The sequence below is a fragment of the Nerophis ophidion genome, linkage group LG06 (genome assembly GCF_033978795.1).
Source record: "Nerophis ophidion isolate RoL-2023_Sa linkage group LG06, RoL_Noph_v1.0, whole genome shotgun sequence".
In the NCBI taxonomy this organism is placed as follows: domain Eukaryota; kingdom Metazoa; phylum Chordata; class Actinopteri; order Syngnathiformes; family Syngnathidae; genus Nerophis; species Nerophis ophidion.
In genome coordinates, this window is record NC_084616.1 from 17138643 (window position 1) to 17165590 (window position 26948).

The 26948-nt window shown below is 45.9% G+C and overlaps 1 protein-coding gene across 2 annotated transcripts in view; it reads left to right on the forward strand.

The window, feature by feature from the left end:
* Positions 1-26948, forward strand: part of vwa5b1 (von Willebrand factor A domain containing 5B1) — a 93199-nt gene that overhangs the window by 55414 nt on the left and 10837 nt on the right. The window contains exons 13-21 of one of the 2 annotated variants that reach the window (XM_061902854.1): positions 6638-6812; positions 6875-7071; positions 7131-7320; positions 13138-13434; positions 13510-13647; positions 22443-22571; positions 22685-22756; positions 25948-26017; positions 26077-26200. In XM_061902854.1, coding sequence (XP_061758838.1) covers positions 6638-6812; positions 6875-7071; positions 7131-7320; positions 13138-13434; positions 13510-13647; positions 22443-22571; positions 22685-22756; positions 25948-26017; positions 26077-26200 — 1392 coding nt within the window. The remainder of the gene's footprint in view (positions 1-6637; positions 6813-6874; positions 7072-7130; positions 7321-13137; positions 13435-13509; positions 13648-22442; positions 22572-22684; positions 22757-25947; positions 26018-26076; positions 26201-26948) is intronic. The other variant, XM_061902855.1, reaches the window with a different exon arrangement.

A 26948-nucleotide genomic window follows, 5' to 3' on the forward strand; every position in this document is an offset into this window, starting at 1 on the left:
GATGTAGGTGGGAAGCGGTGTATTGCGGCTGTTGCGATCTGTGACTCGGATCTTCACATATTATTGTTTGTTTTTCCATCTTTGTTCTCATTCTCCGTTTGATCCGTTTATTTCCCGTTTAGTCCATCACCATGGTTACTTATTAGTTTCAGCTGTTACTCCCGGTTCCTGCACACCTGTTCTCTGTTAATCACCTTCCCTTTATAAGCCTTCCTCTTTTCATTCTTCTGCCTGGGACTCTAGTTTGTTTTCACACAACGGTACTTCTGCTTTGCACTTGTGCTTACATGCAATTCCTGTATTATTCTCGCGAGCTCTCACGCTGCGCACTTTTATTCATTCTTAGCTGTCATGCTAAATGTGTTGTTTTCCCCTTTGTGTGCCTATGTGCCAGTTTAGTTTACTATTTGTTTATCCTAGCTTTCATGCTAGCGTCTTTTGTTCGCCTTTTCTTAGCTCCAGTATTTTTGTTTTCTAGCACCTTTTGTTATTCAAATAAATAGTTAAACCTTACCTTTGCTGTGTTCTATTTCGACGCATCCTCAAGGGAATCGAACCCGGCACTACGATGCCGAACAGACGTAACAGCGGCCGCCTTTAGCCACACAAACACAGACGGTGTTTCCTTGTTTACATTCCCGAAAGCTGATGGTGAAGCTTTACTATGGAACAGAGCGATCAAGCGAACATGGTTCCCTACCACATGTCAACCGGCAGGTTTCGGTGAGAAAATGGTGGTAATAAGTCAGCTCTTACCGTAGTTATGAGCGGAGAGCTTGCGTCGTGCCTCACCTCCTGCAGCTGCGGACTCTCTTGCCTCCTCCCAACGCCCCCCCCTGGACCGTTGGATACTTACACCGTGGAGGGGAAGAAAAAAAAATCTCAGCCCGGCTGCTTTGCCTCGTCGAGAAACGTGGCTTCCATCGAAGACGCTGGCGGTCACCGCACCCGTGGCCACACGGTACGACCATATAATCTCACTAAAACACTAGTAACACAATAAGCAGATAAGGGATTTTCCAGAATTATCCTAGTAAATGTGTCTAATAACATCTGAATCGCTCCCACTGCCCTCGTCTTTTTTTTTTTCTTTCTAGTCCTTCACTCTAACTTTCCTCATCCACAAATCTTTCATCCTCGCTCAAATTAATGGGGAAATCGTCGCTTTCTCGGTCCGAATCGCTCTCGCTGCTAGTGGCCTTGATTCTAAACAATGTGAGGATGTGAGAAGCTCCACAACCCGTGGCGTCACGCGCACATCGTCTGCTACTTCCGGTACAGGCAAGGCTTTTTTATTAGCGACCAAAAGTTCAGAACTTTATCGTCGATGTTCTCTACTAAATCCTTTCAGCAAAAATATGGTGTAGCAAGATCCTGCTTGTTCTTCTGGGAGCACAGGGAAGGAGCAGCACACTCGAGCTGGTTTACACTTTTTAATTACTGTTTGTTCACACAAATGTCAGTTTTGGCTTTTCAGCCCGTACTTGCAATCCACAATGTTTTTAGTTATTTCTTCACTTCGGCTTTTCAGTCGATCGTCCTCCGCTCCACGTGTGTCCTCTGCTCCGCCTGTGTCCTCCCTCCCTCAAGGTTTCCCGCGCCGCTAATAAAGGAACAGGTGATTAGATAACTCGTTCCAGCTGAGCTCATCTACTCACCTGTCAGCTGCTTCATGGCCGATCGCTGCACACACCCCGCCCGCAGGGAACGCGTGGACCACGCCCCTCCCACATGCCACCACCGCCAGACTCAGGCCGGACACCCATCTGGCCGCGCCCACTCCCCCCCTCCCCTGGGCGAGAGAGGAAGTCGGCCACGGCCATCTGCTTGCCCGGCCTGTGGACCACCCGGAAGTTGTAGGGCTGTAATGCCAGGTACCACTGGGTGATCCGCGCATTAGCGTCTTTCATGCGGTGGAGCCATTGTAGCGGTTTGTGGTCTGAGCAGAGACTGAAGGCGCGCCCCAGCAGGTAGTAGCGGAGGGCCCCCACCGCCCACCAGATGGCGAGGCACTCCCACTCCACTGTGCTGTACCTCGCCTCCCGGTCCGAGAGCTTCCGGCTGATGTACAGTACGGGGCGGTTGGCTGTGACAGTACCGCCCCCAGTCCCCGGCTCGACGCGTCCGCCTGTAGACAAAAAGGGATGTTAAAATTTGGCATGTGAAGTACCGGCTCCTCATACAGTGCTGCTTTTACCTTCTCAAATGCCCGCTGGCACTGCTCCGTCCACTGGACCAGTTCTGGAGCACCCTTTCGGGTGAGGTCAGTCAGTGGGCTGGTCCATTCCGCGAACTGGGGAATGAACCGGCGGTAATAGCCTGCCAATCCCAAAAACTGCCTCACCTCTTTTTTCGTCTTGGGAGGTGGACAGGCCGCGATGGCCGCCGTTTTGTCCACCTGGGGCCGCACCTGTCCCCCCCCCCAAGTGGTACCCCAGATACTGTACCTCCCTCCGGCCAACGGCGCACTTCGCCGGGTTGGCGGTGAGCCCCGCCCGCCTCAGAGACTCGAGCACCGCCCCCACCCGCCGCATGTGCTGTTCCCAGCTGCTACTCTGGATGATTACGTCATCCAGGTAGGCAGCCGCGTATGCCGCATGGGGTCGCAGCTCCCGGTCCATGAGGCGCTGGAACGTGGCCGGCGCACAGAACAAGCCAAACGGAAGTGTCACGAATTGGTACAAACCTTCCGGAGTAGCAAAGGCCGTTTTTTCTCGGGACTCTGGAGACAAGGGAATCTGCCAGTAGCCCTTCGTCAAATCCAGTGTCGTAAAAAAACGAGCAGTGCCCAGCCGATCTAGGAGCTCGTCGACCCGAGGCATTGGGTACGCGTCAAAACGTGAAATGTCATTCACCCTGCGGTAATCCACACAGAACCGCACAGTCCCATCCTTCTTCCCTACTAAGACAATGGGACTGCACCATGCGCTGTGGGATTCTTCTATCACCCCCAACGCAAGCATAGTTTTTAATTATTCCCAAACCACTTTACGTTTGTGTTCGGGCAGCCGATATGGCCGAGACCGCACCGTAACTCCCGGGCTGGTCTCTATGTGATGTCGGACAAGATCCGTGCGCCCGGGCCGAGGGGAGAACACATCTGAGTAGCGCCGCTGTAATTCAGCCACCTCCGCTCTCTGCGCCAATGTGAGCTGGTCATCACAGAGAAGCTGAGGGGTTGGGCCTGAGCGTGGGCTCTCTGGCCCCAACTCCTCCTCCTCCCCCCCCTCTACTGTTACCATGGCGACAGGCTCGGCCTCTCTCCATGCCTTCAGCAAGTTCAAATGGTATATTTGGGTGTCTCCGCGTCGGTCCGAGCGCCGGACCTCATAATTGACATCCCCCACTTGCCGTGTGACCTCAAAGGGTCCTTGCCACTTTGCAAGTAATTTGGAGCTTGACGTTGGAAGCAACACAAGTACTTTTTCTCCCGGTGAAAATTTACGCAGTTGGGCCCGCTTATTATACGTGCGCTGTTGACGCTCTTGGGCAAGGCGCAAATTCTCACGTGACAAGTGCCCCACCTTGTGGAGTTTTGCCCGCATGTCCAAGACGTATTGAATCTCATTTTTGCTGGAGCTTGGACCGTCCTCCCAGCTTTCCTTAATGACGTCCAATACTCCGCGGGGCCTTCGGCCGAATAGCAACTCGAACGGTGCAAAACCGAGGGAGGCCTGAGGTACCTCCCGCATTGCAAACATTAGTGGGTCCAACCATTTATCCCAATTTTGTTTGTCCTTGTGCATAAATTTACGGATCATGGTTTTAAGCGTTTTATTGAACCTCTCCACCAGCCCGTCCGTTTGTGGATGGTATACGCTGGTGCGGATGGCTTTAATCCCCAGGGCTCCGTAAAGTTCCTTTATCGTGCGTGACATAAAGGACGTGCCCTGGTCCGTCAAAATCTCTTTCGGGATTCCGACTCGGGAAATGACCGTGAAGAGTGCTTGCGCCACACTCTTGGCGGAGATGGAGCGCAGCAGCACTGCTTCGGGATACCGCGTTGCGTAATCCACCAGAACTAACACAAAGCGGTATCCCCGTGTGCTCGGGTTAAATGGTCCGATGAGGTCCATCCCAATTCTTTCGAACGGGACCTCCATGAGTGGTAATGGGTGTAAAGGCGCCTTTGGGGTGGCTGCGGGGTTCACCCGCTGGCAGTCCGGACAGGCCGCGCACCATCGGCGTATGTCTGCCCGGAGGCCCGGCCAATAGAATCGGACCATGACCCGATTAAGTGTTTTATCATATCCTAAATGGCCAGCCATGGGATTGAAATGTGCCGCCTGGAAAACCATTTCCCGGCGGCATTTTGGCACCAACAATTGGGTGTATTCTTCCCCGGTTTGGGTGTCACGGCCCACTCGATACAGTCTATCCCTAATAATGGAAAAATGGGGGAATACCCGCGCTTTCCCCGACCGCACCAGCTGACCGTCCACAAAATCGACCTGATCCCAGGCCTCGCGCAAAGTTTCATCACGGGCCTGCTCGAGGGGAAAATCCTCCGTAGGTTGCCATCGGGGGACCGGGGGGGCCTCCCTCGAAACCCCCACTGGTTCCCGTTCGGCATTCCCGGATGAAACCGCGTCGCCGCTGAAAACTGCGCGGATACTCCCCTTGCCTACTGTCCGTGAACGCACCCCCACACAACGTGTCACCAATTGATTGAATCCCGGCCAATTTGTTCCCAAAATTATAGGGTGCGCAAGTTGCGAGCTTACTGCAACCTTTACTTTATGCTTTTGGGTTTCATATATAATTTCCACTGGCACAGTTGGATATTCATGTATATCCCCATGCACACACTTGATTCTTATCCGTGTTGCATGCCTCAACGCCCCGGGACGAACCAGGTTCGGGTGGATCATGGACTGCCTGCAGCCCGAATCCACCATTGCCCGGTATGTACTCCCTTGTATCCTTACCGGTACGCAGTACGTCTCTCCTTGATCGGGGGCGGGTGCTGGAGGCCCGACAACCTGCACCACCCGCCCCACCTCCATCACGGCGCACTCCCGGCGTACGTGTCCAGGTTGTCCGCAACCCCAGCACACCGGCCCTGTTAGCAGCGCTGGAAACCTGGAATACACGGAAAGGCATTTCATTATTACCCCGTGTTCCCCCCCGTGATGTGTGTGTGTGTGTTGTGTTGTTGACTGTTTGGGTGAAAAACCTGCTCATTGGCCCCCGGTAGTCCGGTCATGGGCCTTGTTTGGTTGATGGGTGTCCTGTACCCCGCCCCCCATAACGGGGCGAGCCGTCGCCGGGGCCCCGGGGGGTTTTTTCCGGTCGATGTCGTCGCAGTTTCTCGGTGGACCGCCAGGTGCTCCTCCGCCAGCTTTACTGCTGCCTTCACGTCAGGTGGGCTGTGGTACCGTACCCACGCAGATGTTCTGGCCGGGATGCCGTCAAGGAACTGCTCCAGGACGATCGCCTCCAGCATCTCCTGGTCCTGCCCGTTGGGCTAAAGCCATCTGATCGCTGCATCCCTTAGTCGATGAGAGAACACGAACGGCCGGCCCTCCGGCTCCAATTTCATGGCCCGGAATTGTCGGCGGTGGTCTTCGGGGCTGCTGCCTACTCGGTCCAGGATGGCGTGCCTTTGGTTGATGTAGTGCGCGCGGGCCGACGCTGGGAGACTCAACGCCGCCCGCTGCGCCTCCCCCGCCAAGAGTGGCAGCAGCCGCGTGCCCCATTCTTCCTCCGGCCACTTGCTCGAGGTCGCCGTGGCCTCGAAGACTTCCCAAAAAATTTGTGGGTCCTCCCCCTCCACCATGCGCTTCATGGCAGATGACCCACCCGCGGTCTCCGCTCGGCCCATCAATGCCTGCAGCACTTTGGTCTGTTGTCGGCTCGCCGCAGACACTTCTGACAGGACTTGGCCCAGCGCTTCCAGGGGGGTTGGGGCCGACATCTTCGTGATCTGTTGGGTGCCACTGTAGCAAGATCCTGCTTGTTCTTCTGGGAGCACAGGGAAGGAGCAGCACACTCGAGCAGGTTTACACTTTTTAATTACTGTTTGTTCACACAAATGTCAGTTTTGGCTTTTCAACCCGTACTTGCAATCCACAATGTTTTTAGTTATTTCTTCACTTCGGCTTTTCAGTCGATCGTCCTCCGCTCCGCGTGTGTCCTCTGCTCCGCCTGTGTCCTCCCTCCCGCTAATAAAGGAACAGGTGATTAGATAACTCGTTCCAGCTGAGCTCATCTACTCACCTGTCAGCTGCTTCATGGCCGATCGCTGCACACACCCCGCCCGCAGGGAACGCGTGGACCACGCCCCTGCCACATATGGCAATATCGCGAAATGATCCAGTATGACACATAGAATGAACTTGCTATCCCCGTTTGAAAAAGAAAATCTCATTTCAGTAGGCCTTTAAGTAGCTTGTCTTTGCAGTCTATTCAATTAAATATAGGTTGAAAAAGATTTGCAAATCATTGTATTCTGTTTTTATTTAGCATTTACAAAACATTCAGTGGTTTTGGGGTTTGTAGTTTGACCCTGGAACCAATTTTTCAAATTATTTCTTATGGGGAAACATTTTTCAAACAGTTAGTAGAGTTCGATAATTTGGGGTTTCCTCTCCAGTCCGGTTTTACGTATGAAAGACTTGTGCTCGATCACGGACAGGACAAGAGACGGCGATACAGCATGATGCGCTCCGTGGGCTCAGGGAGCTCCGTCTTTTACCACTCCCAAGACGAGGACCTGCTGAGGACCCCTGCCGACAAAGAAAGACCTCAGGGCGTTCTGCATGACCCCAACCGGGACACCTTGGCGGACACCGACTCTGTCGACGACGACGGTGAGCTCACTTCCTGTCTACGGTCTCGCCGTTTTTTTTTCACCTTGAGGTTTCTGCCGCAGCGTCGGGCCTGGAGGCTCAGGCGAGGAGGCGAGCGTACAGCACCAACAAAATTGCCGAGCACCTCCCGGCTAAGAAGTACACCTCCAGTGACCCCAGCTCTGTCATGCCCAAGAACCCTCTGAGGAGAGCCCAAGTCCAGGAGCTGCTCGGCCACGTGAGCCCAGAGCACGAAACCCACTGGAGGACAGATTTCCAGGTGTGCAAAGTTTCCGTGCATCAAACGTCTCCAAAATACCCGATTGTCTTATTTCGAAGCCTCAGCTGGCCAGTCTGTGCGCCGCGTCTTCGGGAGAGCGTCCTCCTGGGGTCCAGGAACCTCCGCCTCTGGAGGCGGGCTCGGAGGCTGAAGATAGCGCGGCGCAAGCCCGGGCTGGCAACGTCGCCGGAGAGGACGGATCCAGGTCATCCACGGAGAGTCCGTCCGTAGGCAGCGTGGGAGATGCGGGTAAGAACCGAAGCACGGTCGGGAGTCAAATGGCTTTGTAGAAGTGGAAACCATTTACCGTATTTTCAAGACCATAGAGCAGGGGTAGGGAACCTATGGCCCGCGAGCAAGAGGTGACTCTTTTGGTGAATACATCCGGCTCTCAGGTAAATCTGAGCTGACCTTGCTTGACACGATAAGTAATGAATAATTCCACTTGTAATCAGTGTTAAAAATAATGTTCGAAATATAAAACATTCTCATGCATGTTTAATTCATCCATCCGTTTTCTACCGCACCAGTTCAAGAAGTTGCATTAATGGTAAGAAGTTATTTATTATAGGTTAGTTAGGGGCTTGCTCTCCTGGGGGTTCTTCAGACCACCAAGCACCGACATGAGAGCCTGTTTCAGGGTTACAATATTGTTTTATTTTTCAATAAGTCTCTCAGTTGCTTTCCAGCAATTGTCTTTTTCTCTTTCGTTCTCGCTCGCACTCGGGCTCCAGCCCCAACCCCGTCTATCCACCTGGCTGCTGCTTATGACATAGTGACAGGTGATTGGAAAAGAAGGCCCAGGCGGGCCATTTAAACACCTGTCGCTGATTTCGAGGCCGGTCCTGATACACCCCTCTTCGCTGCAGGCCCGCAGGCTACGCCCCCTCCACTTTTAGCTTCCGATTAACAATGTTATTACAAAGAATAAGAGACCTATTATACTCTAAAAATGTTGGTCTTACTTAAAAATGCACGCGTCTAGTTGTGTTCAGTGTTAAAATTAATATCCAATGGCTCTTACGGAAATGCATTTTAAAATATTTGGCTTCTTGGCTCTCTCAGCCAATAAGGTTCCCGACCCCTGCCATAGAGCGCACCGGATTTAAAAGGCGCACTGCGGATGAGTGGGTCTATCCAGGTCTTTTTTCAAACAAAATGCGCATTAAAGGGGAACATTATCACCAGACCTATGTAAGCGTCAATATATACCTTGATGTTGCAGAAAAAAAGACCATATGTTTTTTTAACCGATTTCCGAACTCTAAAAGGATGAAGTTGGCGATATAAACGCCTATCAATTGTTCGCCTGTCGGAGCGATGACCTTTCACCCGTGACGTCACATCGTGAAGCGACCCGCCATTTACTCGAACACATTCTGTTTTTTCGACTGTTTTCCCGTACCTTGGAGACATCATGCCTCGTCGGTGTGTCGTCGGAGGGTGTAACAAAACGAACAGAGACGGATTCAAGTTGCAACAGTGGTCAAAAGATGCGAAAGTCTCTCGATTGTTCTGCGCACACTACCGACGACAGCTATGCTACGACAGAGATGGCAAGAATGTGTGGACATCCTGCGACACTCAAAGCAGATGCATTTCCAATGATAAAGTCAACGAAATCACAAAGGTGAGTTTTGTTGATGTTATTGACTTATGTGGAGTGTGCTAATCAGACATATTTGGTCACGGCATGACTGCAAGCTAATCGATGCTAACATGCTATTTAGACTAGCTGTATGTACATATTACATCATTATGCCTCATTTGTAGCTATATTTGCATCCAGCCTTTCCCTCCACCCACATGTAATGCCAAACAAACACATACCAATCGTTGGTTAGAGGGCAATCGCCGAATTCGTCCGCGCTTCCTCCCGTGCTGCTGTCTGTCGTGGTATGGCTCAATAGCTTCAATTTCTATTTAAATTTTGTTTTCAATACATGCGTAATCTGTTGAAAAATCCTAGTCTGAATCCGAGCTAATATCGCTATACCTTTCTGTGCTATCCGCCATGTTTGTTTCTGTGCGGTCACGCTGTGACGTCACAGGATAATGGACGGGTGGATATAACGATGGTTAAATCAGGCACTTTGAAGCCGTTTTTCGGGATATTGCGTGATGGATAAAATTTTGAGAAAAACCACTGGGAACTGATTTTTATTGGTTTTAACCCTTCAGAAATTGTGATAATGTTCCCCTTTAAAGGAGTCATTATTATGATTTTTTAGAACGGCTTATCGACTACGGGGTCGGGACGAACTACAAAGGCGGACTTTCGCAAATTTTCAGGATTTGAGCAGATTTCAAATACACACCAACAGGTACCAGACGGTAAGAAAATTATCTTTTGCATAATATTGTGAAACAAAACAGCAGATAATATGTCTTACCTCATACACACACCATAATAATACTTGCATCTCTGACTACGATAATGGGCCGACAATCCATCCGGCTTCAAAGTCATACTAAAACATTTTGAAAGATTTTTGAGCGCCGTGTGTAATGTTCTTTATTTTCAATGGATATCTAAAGTTTTGGTGTTGTTTACTAACGTCCTCTTGCAGTCTACATGTATCTCTTATGTGTAACTGCCATCTACTGGTCACACTTATCATTATACAATGGACCAAATAAAATTGCGTCGAGATCGGTAAGCACAGCCAGAATTTAAAACATGATAGGATTTTAAGTGAGCCTTATAGTCCCTAAAAATGTCTCACTTGCTTCCGCTTAAGCGGTTTTCGACAAAAGGGAAATGGAAACCAACTGTTCCTTGCGAATGGTGAGGATTTTTGTTTGTTGACTTGGTTTTCCTTGATTGGTACATCATTTTATATTTTAAGATGCCTCATTAATTTTGCCAACAGCAATAAAGCTTTTAATGGTGGCGAACAATTCAAAAAATAGATTTTGTTAACAGAGCCATGCTTTTATTTTGAAGCTTACTTTGCGGCGAACAGGAAGTGCACGTTTCACTAAAACGCCGTTATTAAGGTTGTGAATCATACAGCAACGCACAATTCCATTCCAATTCTTGAGGTGACGATTCGATTCAGATTCGAAATTTAATTCAAATAAATGTTGGCATATGTTATTTGGTGTAAAAATGAGAATTTAATATTTTTAAACGGGTTGCAGGTTACAAAAGCTCCCCTTGGCTGCTCAAGCATACGTATTTCTTTTAAATCGCTTTTTTGTAAAACTAAATGTCAAAAAACATTGCATCAAATCAATTTAATCGAAAATTAATTTATTTAATCTATTTTATCGATTCAAACAGATTCTCACACTGTACTATTTAATATAATAAACATAATGAAACTTTTTCAAAACAGGTTACATGTTAGAAATTTGAAAAAAATATATTTTTAAAAAGGGATTCTATGAGGGCAGCACATTGGAACAAGGGTTAGTGCGCCTGCCTCACAATACGAAGGTCCTGAGTATCCTGGGTTCAATCCCGGGCTCGGGATCTTTCTGTGTGGAGTTTGCATGTTCTCCCCGTGACTGCGTGGGTTCCCTCCGGCTTCCTCCCACTTCCAAAAACATGCAAAAAGGCGAAAGCACATCTTGACGAAGGAAACAAAACTAACACTGAGACTAAACTTTGGACTTGAAACAAAAAAAAACACTTACTGTGGCTTGAAAAGAGCGGTATGGTCTTTGGCATGAAAATGCTAGCAGGGGCAGAGCATGAAAAGGACAAGCTTAAATACGGATGTGATGATTGAAAACAGGTGCGTGAGTTGTGAGGACAGGTGAATTGATTGGTAGTCATGGTGACAAAACAGGGAGTGAAAAAACAGGAACCGACAGAGTGCAAAGGTCAACAGAACATAGCCAAACAAGACATTATCAAAAAGACATTAAATATATATATATATATATATATATATATATATATATATATATATATATATATATATATGGTAGAGCGCAATATGTATGTGTGGGAAAAACCACAATACTACTTCATCTCTACAGAACTGTTTCATCAGGTGTTCCCTCAATTATCAGGAGATTTTTTCATCAGGAGATGATTGAGGGAACCCCTCATGAAACAGTTATGTAGAGATGAAGTAGTCTTGTGATTTTTTCCATACATATACATATATATATATATATATATATATATATATATATATATATATATATATATGATTATTCCATCTTGTTTTGAACGCTCCTTCGGTTAATCCTACGTACGTGTCGGATGTGTTAATGTGCTTGCGTGTTACCTTTGCTTGGTAAACGACTGATGTCTGTAAGCACCCTCCGTTGAGAGGGCAATCAGGTTTCTTGCGACAGTTACATTCCTTATTGGTTTCAGAGTCGTTTAGTCTGGGGGTAGGCAGTCCTTTTGCAATTGCTTTGTTGTGGTTTGAAATGATTTGTTGCATGTTATTCATACAGCTGTAGCTCAATTTAATGTAGTTCTTGTTGAATATTGAATATTAATCACAACGCCTCCTTTAGAAACCAGGCTTTGCGGAATTCTACAGAACTCAGCAAGCACATTTGGAACCTCAAAGATAATAATGTTGAATATTCAATAACATGGCAAATTCTTGCATCCAGCACACCTTACAACAGTGGTAATAAAAGATGCAACCTATGCTTAAAAGAGAAACTGTTTATTATATATCATCCAGACCTGTCATCCCTCAACAAGCGCAGTGAAATCATTTCAACATGCCGACACAGACGGAAACACCTCCTAGGTAACTTATGAGCCAAACACCACGCCCCTACGCGTGCCTGTACCCACCCACTCTGTGCCCTATATAAACCATTGTATGTGAATGCTTCCATTAAAATCTCCTGATGATTGAGGGAACCCCTCATGAAACAGTTCTGTAGAGACGAAGTAGTCTTGTGATTTTTCCCACACCTACACATTTATATATATATATATATATATATATATATATATATATATAAATATATATATATATATATATATATATATATATATATATATATATATATATATATATATATATATATATATATATATATATATATATATATATATATATATGTCTTGATTGGATTATCCAGAGAATAGTGCTCGATACTGTGGTAGAGCGCAATATGTATGTGTGGGAAAAACCAGAAGACTACTTCATCTCTACAGAACTGTTTCATGAGGGGTTCCCTCAATCATCAGGAGATGATTAAGGGGAACCCCTCATGAAACAGTTCTGTAGAGATGAAGTAGTCTTGTGATTTTATATATATATATATATATATATATATATATACGGCATGGCGTAGTGGGTGGGGCGGCATGGCGTAGTTGGTAGAGCGGCTGTGCCAGAAACCTGAAGGTTGCAGGTTTGCTTCCCACCTATTCACATCCAAATCGCTGCCGTTGTGTCCTTGGGCAGGACACTTCACCCTTTGCCCCCGGTGCCACTCACACTGGTGAATGAATGATGAATGAATGATAGGTGGTGGTTGGAGGGGCCGTAGGCGCAAACTGGCAGCCACGCTTCCGTCAGTCTACCCCAGGGCAGCTGTGGCTACTGATGTAGCTTACCACCACCAGGTGTTGAATGAATGATGGGTTCCCACTTCATTGTGAGCGCTTTGAGTATCTAACAATAGAAAAGCGCGATATAAATCTAATCCATTGTTATATATATATATATATATATATATATATATACATATATATATGTACATACAGTATGTGTTTATATATATCCATCCATCCATCCATTTTCTACCACTTATGATATATATGTATGCGTATATATGATATACATCTATATTATATATCATCTATCTGTCTATCTAAATATATATATATATTTTTTATGTATATATATGTATATGTGTATGTATATATATATTATTTTTTTATGTATATATGTATATGTATGAATGTATATATATATATATATATATATATATATATATATATATATATATATATATATATATATATATATATATATATATATATATATATATATATATATAAATAAATGTGCACCCCTAATAAAAGACAACACCTGGCAACGTAAAGTCTCAGTGAATTTTGTGGCGTGTCAGAAGGATACAGCCACCAGCTCTGTCAGGCCGAAACGCCGCAGGAGGTCCTCAGCGTGGACGCAGCGGCCCGCCAGCGAAGCGAGTGCAAGGCGGTGGTCTCGGGCGTGCTCTGCGGGAAGGCGGTCCACTGGGAGGTGCAATTCGACGTGGAGCCCTTCCTGAAGGGGCGAGAGCGCGAGGAGAAGGTCCACGAGGAGCTGTGGAACGAGACCTTCCACCATCTGGCCGCCCGCTCCATCATCCAAGACTTCGAGCACATGGCCGACCGGGAGCACGAAATCGAACACGGTGAGCAGGGTGAGAGGTCACGCCGGAAGCGGTAGCCTAATGTCCCCCTGCCGGCGTTCAGTATGCCCGTGTGGTGTGTTGCAGGCTGCGGCAGGAAGTACCGAGTGTACGCCATCCACACCAGCAAGGCCTGCAACATCCTCAGCAAACACACCACCTTCATCCCCGTGGACCTGGACACCAACGAGTACCTTCACACCTGCGTCGAGTACATCAACCCAGGTGACCAGACTACGTCACACCATAGTCTATTCACGTCCAAACACGAGTCCTCATATCGTCATATCGACATTTTCCAGTGCTTGTAGGAAGCTAATTTTAGTCAGAGTGTGTGTGTTTTTATCATTTTATACACTAACTCTGCACCTGTCTAATGTAATAGGACGCTAGCAAAATTAGCATAGCCATGCTCCCTACTGTGTTCCCATTGGGTTGAGTTTTTTTCTTGCCCTTTTTTGGGATCTGAATCGAGGGTGTGGTCGTGGCTTCTGCAGCTCATTGAGAAATTTGCGATTAAGGGCTACAGAAGCAAAAAAAAAAGTGTGCGGGCTATATAGCATACTTGCCAACCTTGAGACCTCCGATTTTGGGAGGTTGGGGGTGGGGGGGGCGTTTTGATTGATTGACTGAAACTTTTATTAGTAGATTGCACAGTACAGTATTCCGTACAATTCACCACCAAATGGTAACACCCGAATACGTTTTTCAACTTGTTTAAGTCAGGGTCCACGTTAATCAATTCATGGTGGTTGGGGCAGGGGGGCGTAGTTAAGAGGGGAGGAGTATATTTACAGCTAGAATTCACCAAGTCAAGTATTTCATATATATATATATATATATATATATATATGGCAGAGGGGTTAGTGCGTCTGCCTCACAAAATCTAGTAAAAATGTTTTTTTGTTTTTTTAATGAATAAATATATTTATTTTTAGGTAAGATAAACTTAATACAAATGATCTCCAGTCTGGATGATTTAGTTCTTGTCACCCTGTTGTCCCCCCCCCCGTCTCTTCCCCAAGGATGGCTCCATGTGCTGGGCTGTCCTCACTCAGGACGGGGTGTGGCCTCCAGCTCCGGCTGAAAACCGGGAGATATTCGGGAGAATATTTGTCCCGGGAGGTTTTTGGGAGAGGCGCTGATTTTCGGGAGTCTCCCGGAAAATTCGGGAGGGTTGGCAAGTATGCTATGGAGCGTTTTCCATTCGGGCTCCAGTACTCTGGAATGCCCTCCCGGTAACAGTTCATCTTAAAACTAATTTGTATACTCTAGCCTTTAAATAGACCCCCTTTTTAGACCAGTTGATCTGCCGTTTCTTTTCTTTTTCTCCTCTGTCACCCTCTCCGTTGTGGAGGGGGTTTGGGGGGTACACAGGTCCGGTGCCCATGGATGAAGTACTGGCTGTCCAGAGTCGGGACCCATGATGGACCCCTCGCCTGTGTATCGGTTGGGGACATCTCTGCGCTGCTGATCCGCCTCCCCTTGGGATGGTTTCCTGCTGGCTCCACTATGGACGGGACTCTCGCTACCATATTGGATCCACTTTGGACTGGACTCTCACTGTTATGTTATATCCACTATGGATTGGACTTACACAATATCATGTTAGACCCGTTTGACATCCATGGCTTCCTGTCCCCTGAGGGGGTGGGGGGATTGCCCACATATGCGGTCCTCTACAAGTTTTCTCATAGTCATCATTGTCACTGTCAACGACGTTCCACTGGGTGTGAGTTTTTCCTTGCCCTTATGTGGGGTCTGTACCATAGTGGATCTAACATAATAGTGAGAGTCCAGTCCATAATGGATCTAACATAATAGTGAGAGTCCAGTCCATAGTGGATCCAGCATAATATTGTGAGAGCCCAGTCCATAGTGGATCTAACATAATAGTGAGAGTCCAGTCCATAATGGATCTAACATAATAGTGAGAGTCCAGTCCATAGTGGATCTAGCATAATATTGTGAGAGTCCAGTCCATAGTGGATCTAACATAATAGTGAGAGTCCAGTCCATAGTGGATCCAGCATAATATTGTGAGAGCCCAGTCCATAGTGGATCTAACATAATAGTGAGAGTCCAGTCCATAATGGATCTAACATAATAGTGAGAGTCCAGTCCATAGTGGATCTAGCATAATATTGTGAACGTCCAGTCCATAGCGGATCTAACATAATCGCGAGAGTCCAGTCCATAGTGGATCTAACATAATCGTGAGAGTCCAGTCCGTAGTGGATCTAACATAATAGTGAGTCCAGTCCATAGTGGATCTAACATAATAGTGAGAGTCCAGTCCATAGTGGATCTAACATAATAGTGAGAGTCCAGTCCATAGTGGATCTTCCATTATAGTGGGAGTCCAGTCCATAGTGGATCTAACATAATAGTGAGAGTCCAGTCCATAGTGGATCTAACATAATAGTGAGAGTCCAGTCCATAGTGGATCCAGCATAATAGTGAGAGTCCAGTCCATAGTGGATCTAACATAATAGTGAAAGTCCAGTCCATAGTGGATCCAGCATAATAGTGAGAGTCCAGTCCATAGTGGATCTAACATAATAGTGAGAGTCCAGTCCATAGTGGATCCAGCATAATAGTGTGAGAGTCCAGTCATTAGTGGATCTAACATAGTAGTGAGAGTCCAGTCCATAGTGGATCTAACATAATAGTGAGAGTCCAGTCCATAGTGGATCCAGCATAATAGTGAGAGTCCAGTCCATAGTGGATCTAACATAATAGTGAAAGTCCAGTCCATAGTGGATCTAACATAATAGTGAGAGTCCAGTCCATAGTGGATCTAACATAATAGTGACAGTCCAGTCCATAGTGGATTTAGCATAATAGTGAAAGTCCAGTCCATAGTGGATCTAACAATATAGTGACAGTCCAGTCCGTAGTGGATCTAACATAATAGTGAAAGTGCAGTCCATAGTGGATCTAGCATAATATTGTGAGAGTCCAGTCCATAGTGGATCTAACATTATGGTGAGAGTCCAGTCCGTAGTGGATCTAACATAATAGTGAAAGTCCAGTCCATAGTGGATCTAGCATAATATTGTGAGAGTCCAGTCCATAGTGGATCTAACATAATAGTGAGAGTCTAGTCCATAGTGGATCTAGCATAATATTGTGAGAGTCCAGTCCATAGTGGATCTAACATAATAGTGAGAGTCCAGTCCATAGTGGATCGAGCATAATATTGTGAGAGTCGGGTCCATAGTGGATCTAACATAATAGTGAGAGTCCAGTCCATAGTGGATCTAGCATAATAGTGAGAGTCCAGTCTATAGTGGATCTAACATAGTAGTGAGAGTCCAGTCCATACTGGATCTAGCATAATAGTGAGAGTCCATTCCATAGTGGATCTAGCATAATATTGTGAGAGTCCAGTCCATAGTGGATCTAACATAATAGTGATAGTCCAGTCCATAGTGGATCGAGCATAATATTGTGAGAGTCCAGTCCATAGTGGATCTAACATAATCGTGAGAGTCCAGTCCGTAGTGGATCTAACTTAATAGTGAGGAGTCCAGTCCATAGTGGATCTAACATAATAGTGAGAGTCCAGTCCATAGTGGATCTAACATAATAGTGAGAGTCCAGTCCATAGTGGATCTAGCATAATATTGTGAGAGTCCAGTTCATAGTGGATCTACCATAATAGTGAGAGTCCAGTCCATAGTGGATCAAACATAATATTGTGAGAGTCCAGTCCATAGTGGATCTAACATAATAGTGAGAGTCCAGACCATAGTGGATCTAGCATAATACTGTGAAAGTCCAGTCCATAGTGGAGCTAACATAATCGTGAGAGTCCAGTCCGTAGTGGATCTAACATAATAGTGAGAGTCCAGTCCATATTGGATCCAGCATAATATTGTGAGAGTCCAGTCCATAGTGGATCTACCATAATAGTGAGAGTCCAGTCCATAGTGGATCTAGCATAATATTGTGAAAGTCCAGTCCATAGTGGATCTAACATAATCGTGAGAGTCCAGTCCGTAGTGGATCTAACATAATAGTGAGAGTCCAGTTTATAGTGGATGTAGCATAATATTGTGAGAGTCCAGTCCATAGTGGATCTACCATAATAGTGAGAGTCCAGTCCATAGTGGATCTAGCATAATATTGTGAAAGTCCAGTCAGTAGTGGATCCAACATAATCGTAAGAGTCCAGTCCGTAGTGGATCTAACATAATAGTGAGAGTCCAGTACATAGTGGATCCAACATAATAGTGAGGAGTCCAGTCCATAGTGGGTCTAACATAATCGTGAGAGTCCAGTCCATAGTGGATCTAACATAATCGTGAGAGTCCAGTCCGTAGTGGATCTAACATAATAGTGAGAGTCCAGTCCATAGTGAATCTAGCATAATATTGTGAGAGTCCAGTCCATGGTGGATCTTCCATAATAGTGGGAGTCCAGTCCATACTGGATCTAACAAAATAGTGAGAGTCCATTCCATAGTGGATCTAGCATAATATTGTGAGAGTCCAGTCCATAGTGGATCTAACATAATAGTGATAGTCCAGTCCATAGTGGATCGAGCATAATATTGTGAGAGTCCAGTCCATAGTGGATCTAACATAATCGTGAGAGTCCAGTCCGTAGTGGATCTAACTTAATAGTGAGGAGTCCAGTCCATAGTGGATCTAACATAATAGTGAGAGTCCAGTCCATAGTGGATATAACATAATAGTGAGAGTCCAGTCCATAGTGGATCTAGCATAATATTGTGAGAGTCCAGTTCATAGTGGATCTACCATAATAGTGAGAGTCCAGTCCATAGTGGATCAAACATAATATTGTGAGAGTCCAGTCCATAGTGGATCTAACATAATAGTGAGAGTCCAGACCATAGTGGATTTAGCATAATATTGTGAAAGTCCAGTCCATAGTGGAGCTAACATAATCGTGAGAGTCCAGTCCGTAGTGGATCTAACATAAGAGTGAGAGTCCAGTCCATAGTGGATCCAGCATAATATTGTGAGAGTCCAGTCCATAGTGGATCTACCATAATAGTGAGAGTCCAGTCCATAGTGGATCTAGCATAATATTGTGAAAGTCCAGTCCATAGTGGATCTAACATAATCGTGAGAGTCCAGTCCGTAGTGGATCAAACATAATAGTGAGAGTCCAGTCTATAGTGGATCTAGCATAATATTGTGAGAGTCCAGTTCATAGTGGATCTACCATAATAGTGAGAGTCCAGTCCATAGTGGATCTAGCATAATATTGTGAAAGTCCAGTCCATAGTGGATCTAACATAATCGTAAGAGTCCAGTCCGTAGTGGATCTAACATAATAGTGAGAGTCCAGTCCATAGTGGATCCAACATAATAGTGAGGAGTCCAGTCCATAGTGGGTCTAACATAATCGTGAGAGTCCAGTCCATAGTGAATCTAACATAATCGTGAGAGTCCAGTCCGTAGTGGATCTAACATTATAGTGAGAGTCCAGTCCGTAGTGGATCTAACATAATAGTGAAAGTCCAGTCCATAGTGGATTTAGCATAATATTGTGAGAGTCCAGTCCATAGTGGATCTAACATAATAGTGAGAGTCCAGTCCATAGTGGATCTAGCATAATATTGTGAGAGTCCAGTCCATAGTGGATCTAACATAATAGTGAGAGTCCAGTCCATAGTGGATCGAGCATAATATTGTGAAAGTCCAGTCCATAGTGGATCTAACATAATAGTGAGAGTCCAGTCCATAGTGGATCTAGCATAATAGTGAGAGTCCAGTCCATAGTGGATCTAACATAGTAGTGAGAGTCCAGTCCATACTGGATCTAGCATAATAGTGAGAGTCCATTCCATAGTGGATCTAGCATAATATTGTGAGAGTCCAGTCCATAGTGGATCTAACATAATAGTGAGAGTCCATTCCATAGTGGATCTAGCATAATATTGTGAGAGTCCAGTCCATAGTGGATCTAACATAATAGTGATAGTCCAGTCCATAGTGGATCGAGCATAATATTGTGAGAGTCCAGTCCATAGTGGATCCAACATAATCGTGAGAGTCCAGTCCGTAGTGGATCTAACTTAATAGTGAGGAGTCCAGTCCATAGTGGATATAACATAATAGTGAGAGTCCAGTCCATAGTGGATCTAACATAATAGTGAGAGTCCAGTCCATAGTGGATCTAGCATAATATTGTGAGAGTCCAGTTCATAGTGGATCTACCATAATAGTGAGAGTCCAGTCCATAGTGGATCAAACATAATATTGTGAGAGTCCAGACCATAGTGGATCTAGCATAATATTGTGAAAGTCCAGTCCATAGTGGAGCTAACATAATCGTGAGAGTCCAGTCCGTAGTGGATCTAACATAATAGTGAGAGTCCAGTCCATAGTGGATCTACCATAATAGTGAGAGTCCAGTCCATAGTGGATCTAGCATAATATTGTGAAAGTCCAGTCCATAGTGGATCTACCATAATAGTGAGAGTCCAGTCCATAGTGGATCTAGCATAATATTGTGAAAGTCCAGTCCATAGTGGATCTAACATAATCGTGAGAGTCCAGTCCGTAGTGGATCAAACATAATAGTGAGAGTCCAGTCTATAGTGGATCTAGCATAATATTGTGAGAGTCCAGTTCATAGTGGATCTACCATAATAGTGAGAGTCCAGTCCATAGTGGATCTAGCATAATATTGTGAAAGTCCAGTCCATAGTGGATCTAACATAATCGTAAGAGTCCAGTCCGTAGTGGATCTAACATAATAGTGAGAGTCCAGTCCATAGTGGATCCAACATAATAGTGAGGAGTCCAGTCCATAGTGGGTCTAACATAATCGTGAGAGTCCAGTCCATAGTGAATCTAACATAATCGTGAGAGTCCAGTCCGTAGTGGATCTAACATTATAGTGAGAGTCCAGTCCGTAGTGGATCTAACATAATAGTGAAAGTCCAGTCCATAGTGGATTTAGCATAATATTGTGAGAGTCCAGTCCATAGTGGATCTAACATAATAGTGAGAGTCCAGTCCATAGTGGATCTAGCATAATATTGTGAGAGTCCAGTCCATAGTGGATCTAACATAATAGTGAGAGTCCAGTCCATAGTGGATCGAGCATAATATTGTGAAAGTCCAGTCCATAGTGGATCTAACATAATAGTGAGAGTCCAGTCCATAGTGGATCTAGCATAATAGTGAGAGTCCAGTCCATAGTGGATCTAACATAGTAGTGAGAGTCCAGTCCATACTGGATCTAGCATAATAGTGAGAGTCCATTCCATAGTGGATCTAGCATAATATTGTGAGAGTCCAGTCCATAGTGGATCTAACATAATAGTGAGAGTCCATTCCATAGTGGATCTAGCATAATATTGTGAGAGTCCAGTCCATAGTGGATCTAACATAATAGTGATAGTCCAGTCCATAGTGGATCGAGCATAATATTGTGAGAGTCCAGTCCATAGTGGATCCAACATAATCGTGAGAGTCCAGTCCGTAGTGGATCTAACTTAATAGTGAGGAGTCCAGTCCATAGTGGATATAACATAATAGTGAGAGTCCAGTCCATAGTGGATCTAACATAATAGTGAGAGTCCAGTCCATAGTGGATCTAGCATAATATTGTGAGAGTCCAGTTCATAGTGGATCTACCATAATAGTGAGAGTCCAGTCCATAGTGGATCAAACATAATATTGGGAGAGTCCAGACCATAGTGGATCTAGCATAATATTGTGAAAGTCCAGTCCATAGTGGAGCTAACATAATCGTGAGAGTCCAGTCCGTAGTGGATCTAACATAATAGTGAGAGTCCAGTCCATAGTGGATCTACCATAATAGTGAGAGTCCAGTCCATAGTGGATCTAGCATAATATTGTGAAAGTCCAGTCCATAGTGGATCTACCATAATAGTGAGAGTCCAGTCCATAGTGGATCTAGCATAATATTGTGAAAGTCCAGTCCATTGGGGATCTAAAATAAGAGTGAGAGTCCAGCCCATAGTGGATCTAACATAATCATAAGAGTCCAGTCCGTAGTGGATCTAACATAACAGTGAGAGTCCAGTCCATAGTGGATCCAACATAATAGTGAGGAGTCCAGTCCATAGTGGGTCTAACATAATCGTGAGAGTCCAGTCCATAGTGGATCTAACATAATAGTGAGAGTCCAGTCCATAGTGAATCTAACATAATAGTGAGAGTCCAGTCCATAGTGGATCTAGCATAATATTGTGAGAGTCCAGTCCATGGTGGATCTTCCATAATAGTGGGAGTCCAGTCCATACTGGATCTAACATAATAGTGAGAGTCCAGTCCAAAGTGGATCCAGCATAATATTGTGAGGAGTCCAGTCCATAGAGGATCTAACATAATAGTGAGAGTCCAGTCCATAGTGAATCTAACATAATAGTGAGAGTCCAGTCCATAGTGGATCTAGCATAATATTGTGAGAGTCCAGTCCATGGTGGATCTTCCATAATAGTGGGAGTCCAGTCCATAGTGGATCTAACATAATAGTGAGAGTCCAGTCCATAGTGGATCCAGCATAATATTGTGAGAACCCAGTCCATAGATGATCTAACATAATAGTGAGAGTCCAGTCCATAGTGGGGCCAGCAGGAGACCATCCCAAGCGGAGATGGGTCAGCAGCGCAGAGACGTCCCCAACCGTCCACCCCGGGTCCGGATTCTGGACAGCCAGCACTTCATCCATGGCCACCGGACTTGTGCCCCCCCTCTCCAAGGGTGAGGGAGGCAGAGGAGAAAAGAAAAACGGCAGATCAACTGGTCTAAAAAAGGGGGTCTACTTAAAGCCTAGAGTATACAAATTAGTTTTAAAATGGGACTTAAATGCTTCTACTGCGTGAACAAAATTGGGCTGCTTTTTTAGATGTGTAGCAAAGCCTAGTTTTTTTTTAGTTTTTTTTTTACGGACCATTTGAACATTTTTTTTGCTGTCTAAGTGTAAAAAACGAGTTTTACAAATGTAAAGAAGTGAAAGTTTTATTTTCATAAATATTACAGAAATGTTTGTAATTTTCTCACTTTTAGGCGACGGCTTCAAACGAGGCTCGAGCTCCAAGTCGGGGAGCGGGAAGAACCGAGCTTACTCGGTGGGACTGGGCCGCTCGCAGTCCGGCGGCGTGTCGGAGGACGCGGAGGACGCCGCCACGCATAACAGTATGTTGTTGTAGGATGTCCTCCCTTAATGGCGACGCCTCACGAGTTCCATTCTCCTCATCTTTTCCTCTCTTGGTGGCGGAATAAAAACACTTTTGTGTTTTTTGTGTCAGGCGTGGACGACGGCGTTTCTCCCTGCAGCACGCCGTCCTCGTCCAGCTGGGAGAGATGCAGTTTTACAGAAGGTTTGTACCACCACCTTGAAAAAAAAAGACGTTCTCGGACTTATTCACACTCTTTTACTATGAAGCCACACTGTTGTAACACGTGGCTTGGCGTTGCCTTGCTGAAATAAGCAGGGGCGTCCATGATAACGTTGCTTGGATGTTGCTCCAAAACTTGTATGTACTTTTCAGCGTTAACGGTGTTTAAGTCACCCATGCCTTGGGCACTAATACACCTCCATACCATCATAGATGCTGGCTTTTCAACTAGCGCCCTAGAACAATCCGGAAGGTTCTTTTCCTCTTTGTTCCGGAGGACACAAGGTCCACATTTTCCAAAAAACAATTTGAAATATGGACTCGTCAGACCACAGAACACATCAGTCCATTTTAGATGAGTTCGGGCCCGGCGAAGCGTTTCCGGGTGTTGTTGATAAATGTAAATAAATATAAATAAATGGGTTGTACTTGTATAGCGCTTTTCTACCTTCAAGGTACTCAAAGCGCTTTGACACTACTTCCACATTCACCCATTCACACACACATTCACACACTGATGGAGGGAGCTGCCATGCAAGGCGCTAACCAGCACCCATCAGGAGCAAGGGTGAAGTGTCTTGCTCAGGACACAACGGACGTGACGAGGTTGGTACTAGGTGGGGATTGAACCAGGGACCCGTCCATGGCCTTGCATAGTAGAGTTTTAACTTCAATCGATCAATCAATCATTGTTTTTTTATATAGCCCTAAATCACTGGTGTCTCAAAGGGTTGCACAAACCACAGCACAAACCACAACGACATCCTCGGTAGAGCCCACATAAGGGCAAGGAAACCTCACCCCAGTGGGACGTCGGTTAAAGTGACAATGATGACTATGAGAAACCTTGGAGAGGACCGCATGTGTGGGCAATCCCCTCCTAGAGGACCGAAAGCAATGGATGTCGAGCGGGTCTAACGTGATACTGTGAAAGTTCAATCCATAGTGGATCCAACACAACCGTGAGAGTCCAGTCCAAAGTGGATCCAACACAGTAGCGAGAGTCCCGTCCAAAGTGGAGCCAGCGGAGGCGGATCAGCAGCGCAAAGATGTCCCCAGTCGATACACAAGCGAGCGGTCTATCCTGGGTCCCGACTCTGGACTCAGAGATGTAGCGACCGACTGTAGTTAGTGACAGCGGTTTTCTGAAGTGTTCCTGGGCCCATGTGGTGATATCCTTTACACATCGATGTCGGTTTTTGATGCAGTACCGTCGGTTACAGTGACAATGATGACTATGAGAAACCTTGGAGAGGACCGCATATGTGGGCAATCCCCTCCTCGGGGACCGAAAGCAATGGATGTCGAGCGGGTCTAACGTGATACTGTGAAAGTTCAATCCATAGTGGATCCAACACAACCGTGAGAGTCCAGTCCAAAGTGGATCCAACACAGTAGCGAAAGTCCCGTCCAAAGTGGAGCCAGCGGAGGCGGATCAGCAGCGCAAAGATGTCCCCAGTCGATACTCAAGCGAGCGGTCTATCCTGGGTCCCGACTCTGGACATAGAGATGTAGCGATGTAGTTAATGACAGCGGTTTTCTGAAGTGTTCCTGGGCCCATGTGGTGATATCCTTTACACACCGATGTCGGTTTTTGATGCTGTACCGTCGGTTACAGTGACAATGATGACTATGAGAAACCTTGGAGAGGACCGCATATGTGGGCAATCCCCTCCTCGGGGACCGAAAGCAATGGATGTCGAGCGGGTCTAACGTGATACTGTGAAAGTTCAATCCAAAGTGGATCCAACACAACCGTGAGAGTCCGGTCCAAAAGTGGATCCAACACAGTAGCGAGACTCCCGTCCAAAGTGGAGCCAGCGGAGGCGGATCAGCAGCGCAAAGATGTCCCCAGTCGATACACAAGCGAGCGGTCTATCCTGGGTCCCGACTCTGGACTCAGAGATGTAGCGACCGACTGTAGTTACTGACAGCGGTTTTCTGAAGTGTTCCTGGGCCCATGTGGTGATATCCTTCACACACCGATGTCGGTTTTTGATGCAGTACCGTCGGTTACAGTGACAATGATGACTATGAGAAACCTTGGAGAGGACCGCATATGTGGGCAATCCCCTCCTCGCGGACCGAAAGCAATGGATGTCGAGCGGGTCTGACGTGATACTGTGAAAGTTCAATCCAAAGTGGATCCAACACAACCGTGAGAGTCCGGTCCAAAAGTGGATCCAACACAGTGGCGAGAGTCCCGTCCAAAGTGGAGCCAGCGAAGGCGGATAAGCAGCGCAAAGATGTCCCCAGTCGATACACAAGCGAGCGGTCTATCCTGGGTCCCGACTCTGGACTTAGAGATGTAGCGACCGACAGCGGTTTTCTGAAGTGTTCCTGGGCCCATGTGGTGATATCCTTTACACACTGATGTCGGTTTTTGATGCAGTACCGCCTGAGGGGATCCAAGGTCACTGGCATTCAATGTTGGTTTTTGGCGATTTCTCCATGTTCTCTGAACCTTTTGATGATATTACCGACCGTAGATGGAGAAATGTACAAATTCCTTGTAATAGCTGGTTGAGAAATGTTGTTCTTAACCAATTTGCTCAGGCATTTGTTGAAAAATTGGCGACCCTTAAACCCCGTCCTTGTTTGCGAATGACCGAGCATTTCATGGAAGCTGCTTTTACAACCAATCATTGACCTGTTCCCAATTAGCCTGTTCACCCGTGCCATGTGCCAAATAAGCGTTTGACGAGCATTCCTCAACTTTCTCAGTCTTTTTTGCCACTTCGAAAGGTTCAGAGAATCTGGAGAAATCACTGCACGTAAGCGACCATATGACGGACCTTTGACCCCTCAGGCGGTACCGCATCCAAAACAGACATCAGTGTGTAAAGGATATCACCACATGGGCTCAGGACCACTCCATAAAACCAATGTCAGTAACTACAGTCGGTCGCGACATCTGTAAGTGCGAGTTAAAACTTTACTAGAGTTTCCTCAGTTCCCGGACGTTTATTGAGTGTTGTGAAAAGAAATGGTGATGCAACACAGTGGTGAACATGCCCTTTCCCAACTACTTTGGCACTTTTGCAGCCATGAAAATTGTAAGTTAATTATTATTTATAATACTTAAAATGATAAATGTCTATTGTTATTATCATGTAGGATACTTTTATGATGTCCATGAAAAATGCCAGAAAGACTCTTCTTTTTCTTCTCAGTGACCCAAAGAAGTCCATCAGTGACGTCAGACCAGTCTCAGAAATCGGTGGAGGGTCTTTTTTCTGCCAGGTGGGTGTTAGCGGGACACGTGCAGACGTGTTGCTGACCAGAGTTTTCCTGTGGGCCAGGTTGGCACTGAGCAGGACCCGCCTCCTGACCAGGGCCGCCAAAGGGTTCATGAGCCGGTCCCACAGCAAGTCGGCGGACTCCATGGGCGAGGGCGAGAACGAGAACAAGGACTACATCCCTCTGGTATGTTCTATTCCTGATTAAATCTGATCCTTTTTTTTTTTTTCCGTCAACATTCAAGAAAAAAAAAACGTCTTTTAAAATATTTTTTTCAATCACTTAATCACTTGATCAGTTCCAGGGTCAAACTGTGGCCATTGTCAAGTGTTTTGAGTCACATCTGCACATTGAAATTGAGTAAAAACAGTCGGTTTAAGCTCAAAAACATTCCATTTCCTGCTCTATTTTTAGCAAAATTTTACACTTTTTTGTTTAATTCCACACCCATACACCTTACAGTCATTTAACCTGCTATTTGACACAAGCTAATGTTAGCATGCTAACAGTAAAGTAGGGTAAATGGATGCAACATTAGCTGAAATAGCTCGCACTTTAATGTTAGCATGTTAGCATGCTAACATTAATGTTAGCATGCTAAATTGGCCCTAGTGTGTGAATGTGAGTGTGAATGTTGTCTGTCTATCTGTGTTGGCCCTGCGATGAGGTGGCGACTTGTCCAGGGTGTACCCCGCCTTCCGCCCGATTGTAGCTGAGATAGGCGCCAGCGCCCCCCGCGACCCCGAAAGGGAATAAGCGGTAGAAAATGGATGGATGGATGGATGCTAAAATGCTAAGTAGCTGAAAAAGCTCACACTTTAATATTAGCAGCATGCTAACATTAAAGTGCGGGCTTTGTCGGCATATTTTGCAACCGTTTACCCTACAGTCATTTAACCTGGTATGTGACACTTGTTACTCTGTTAGCATGCTA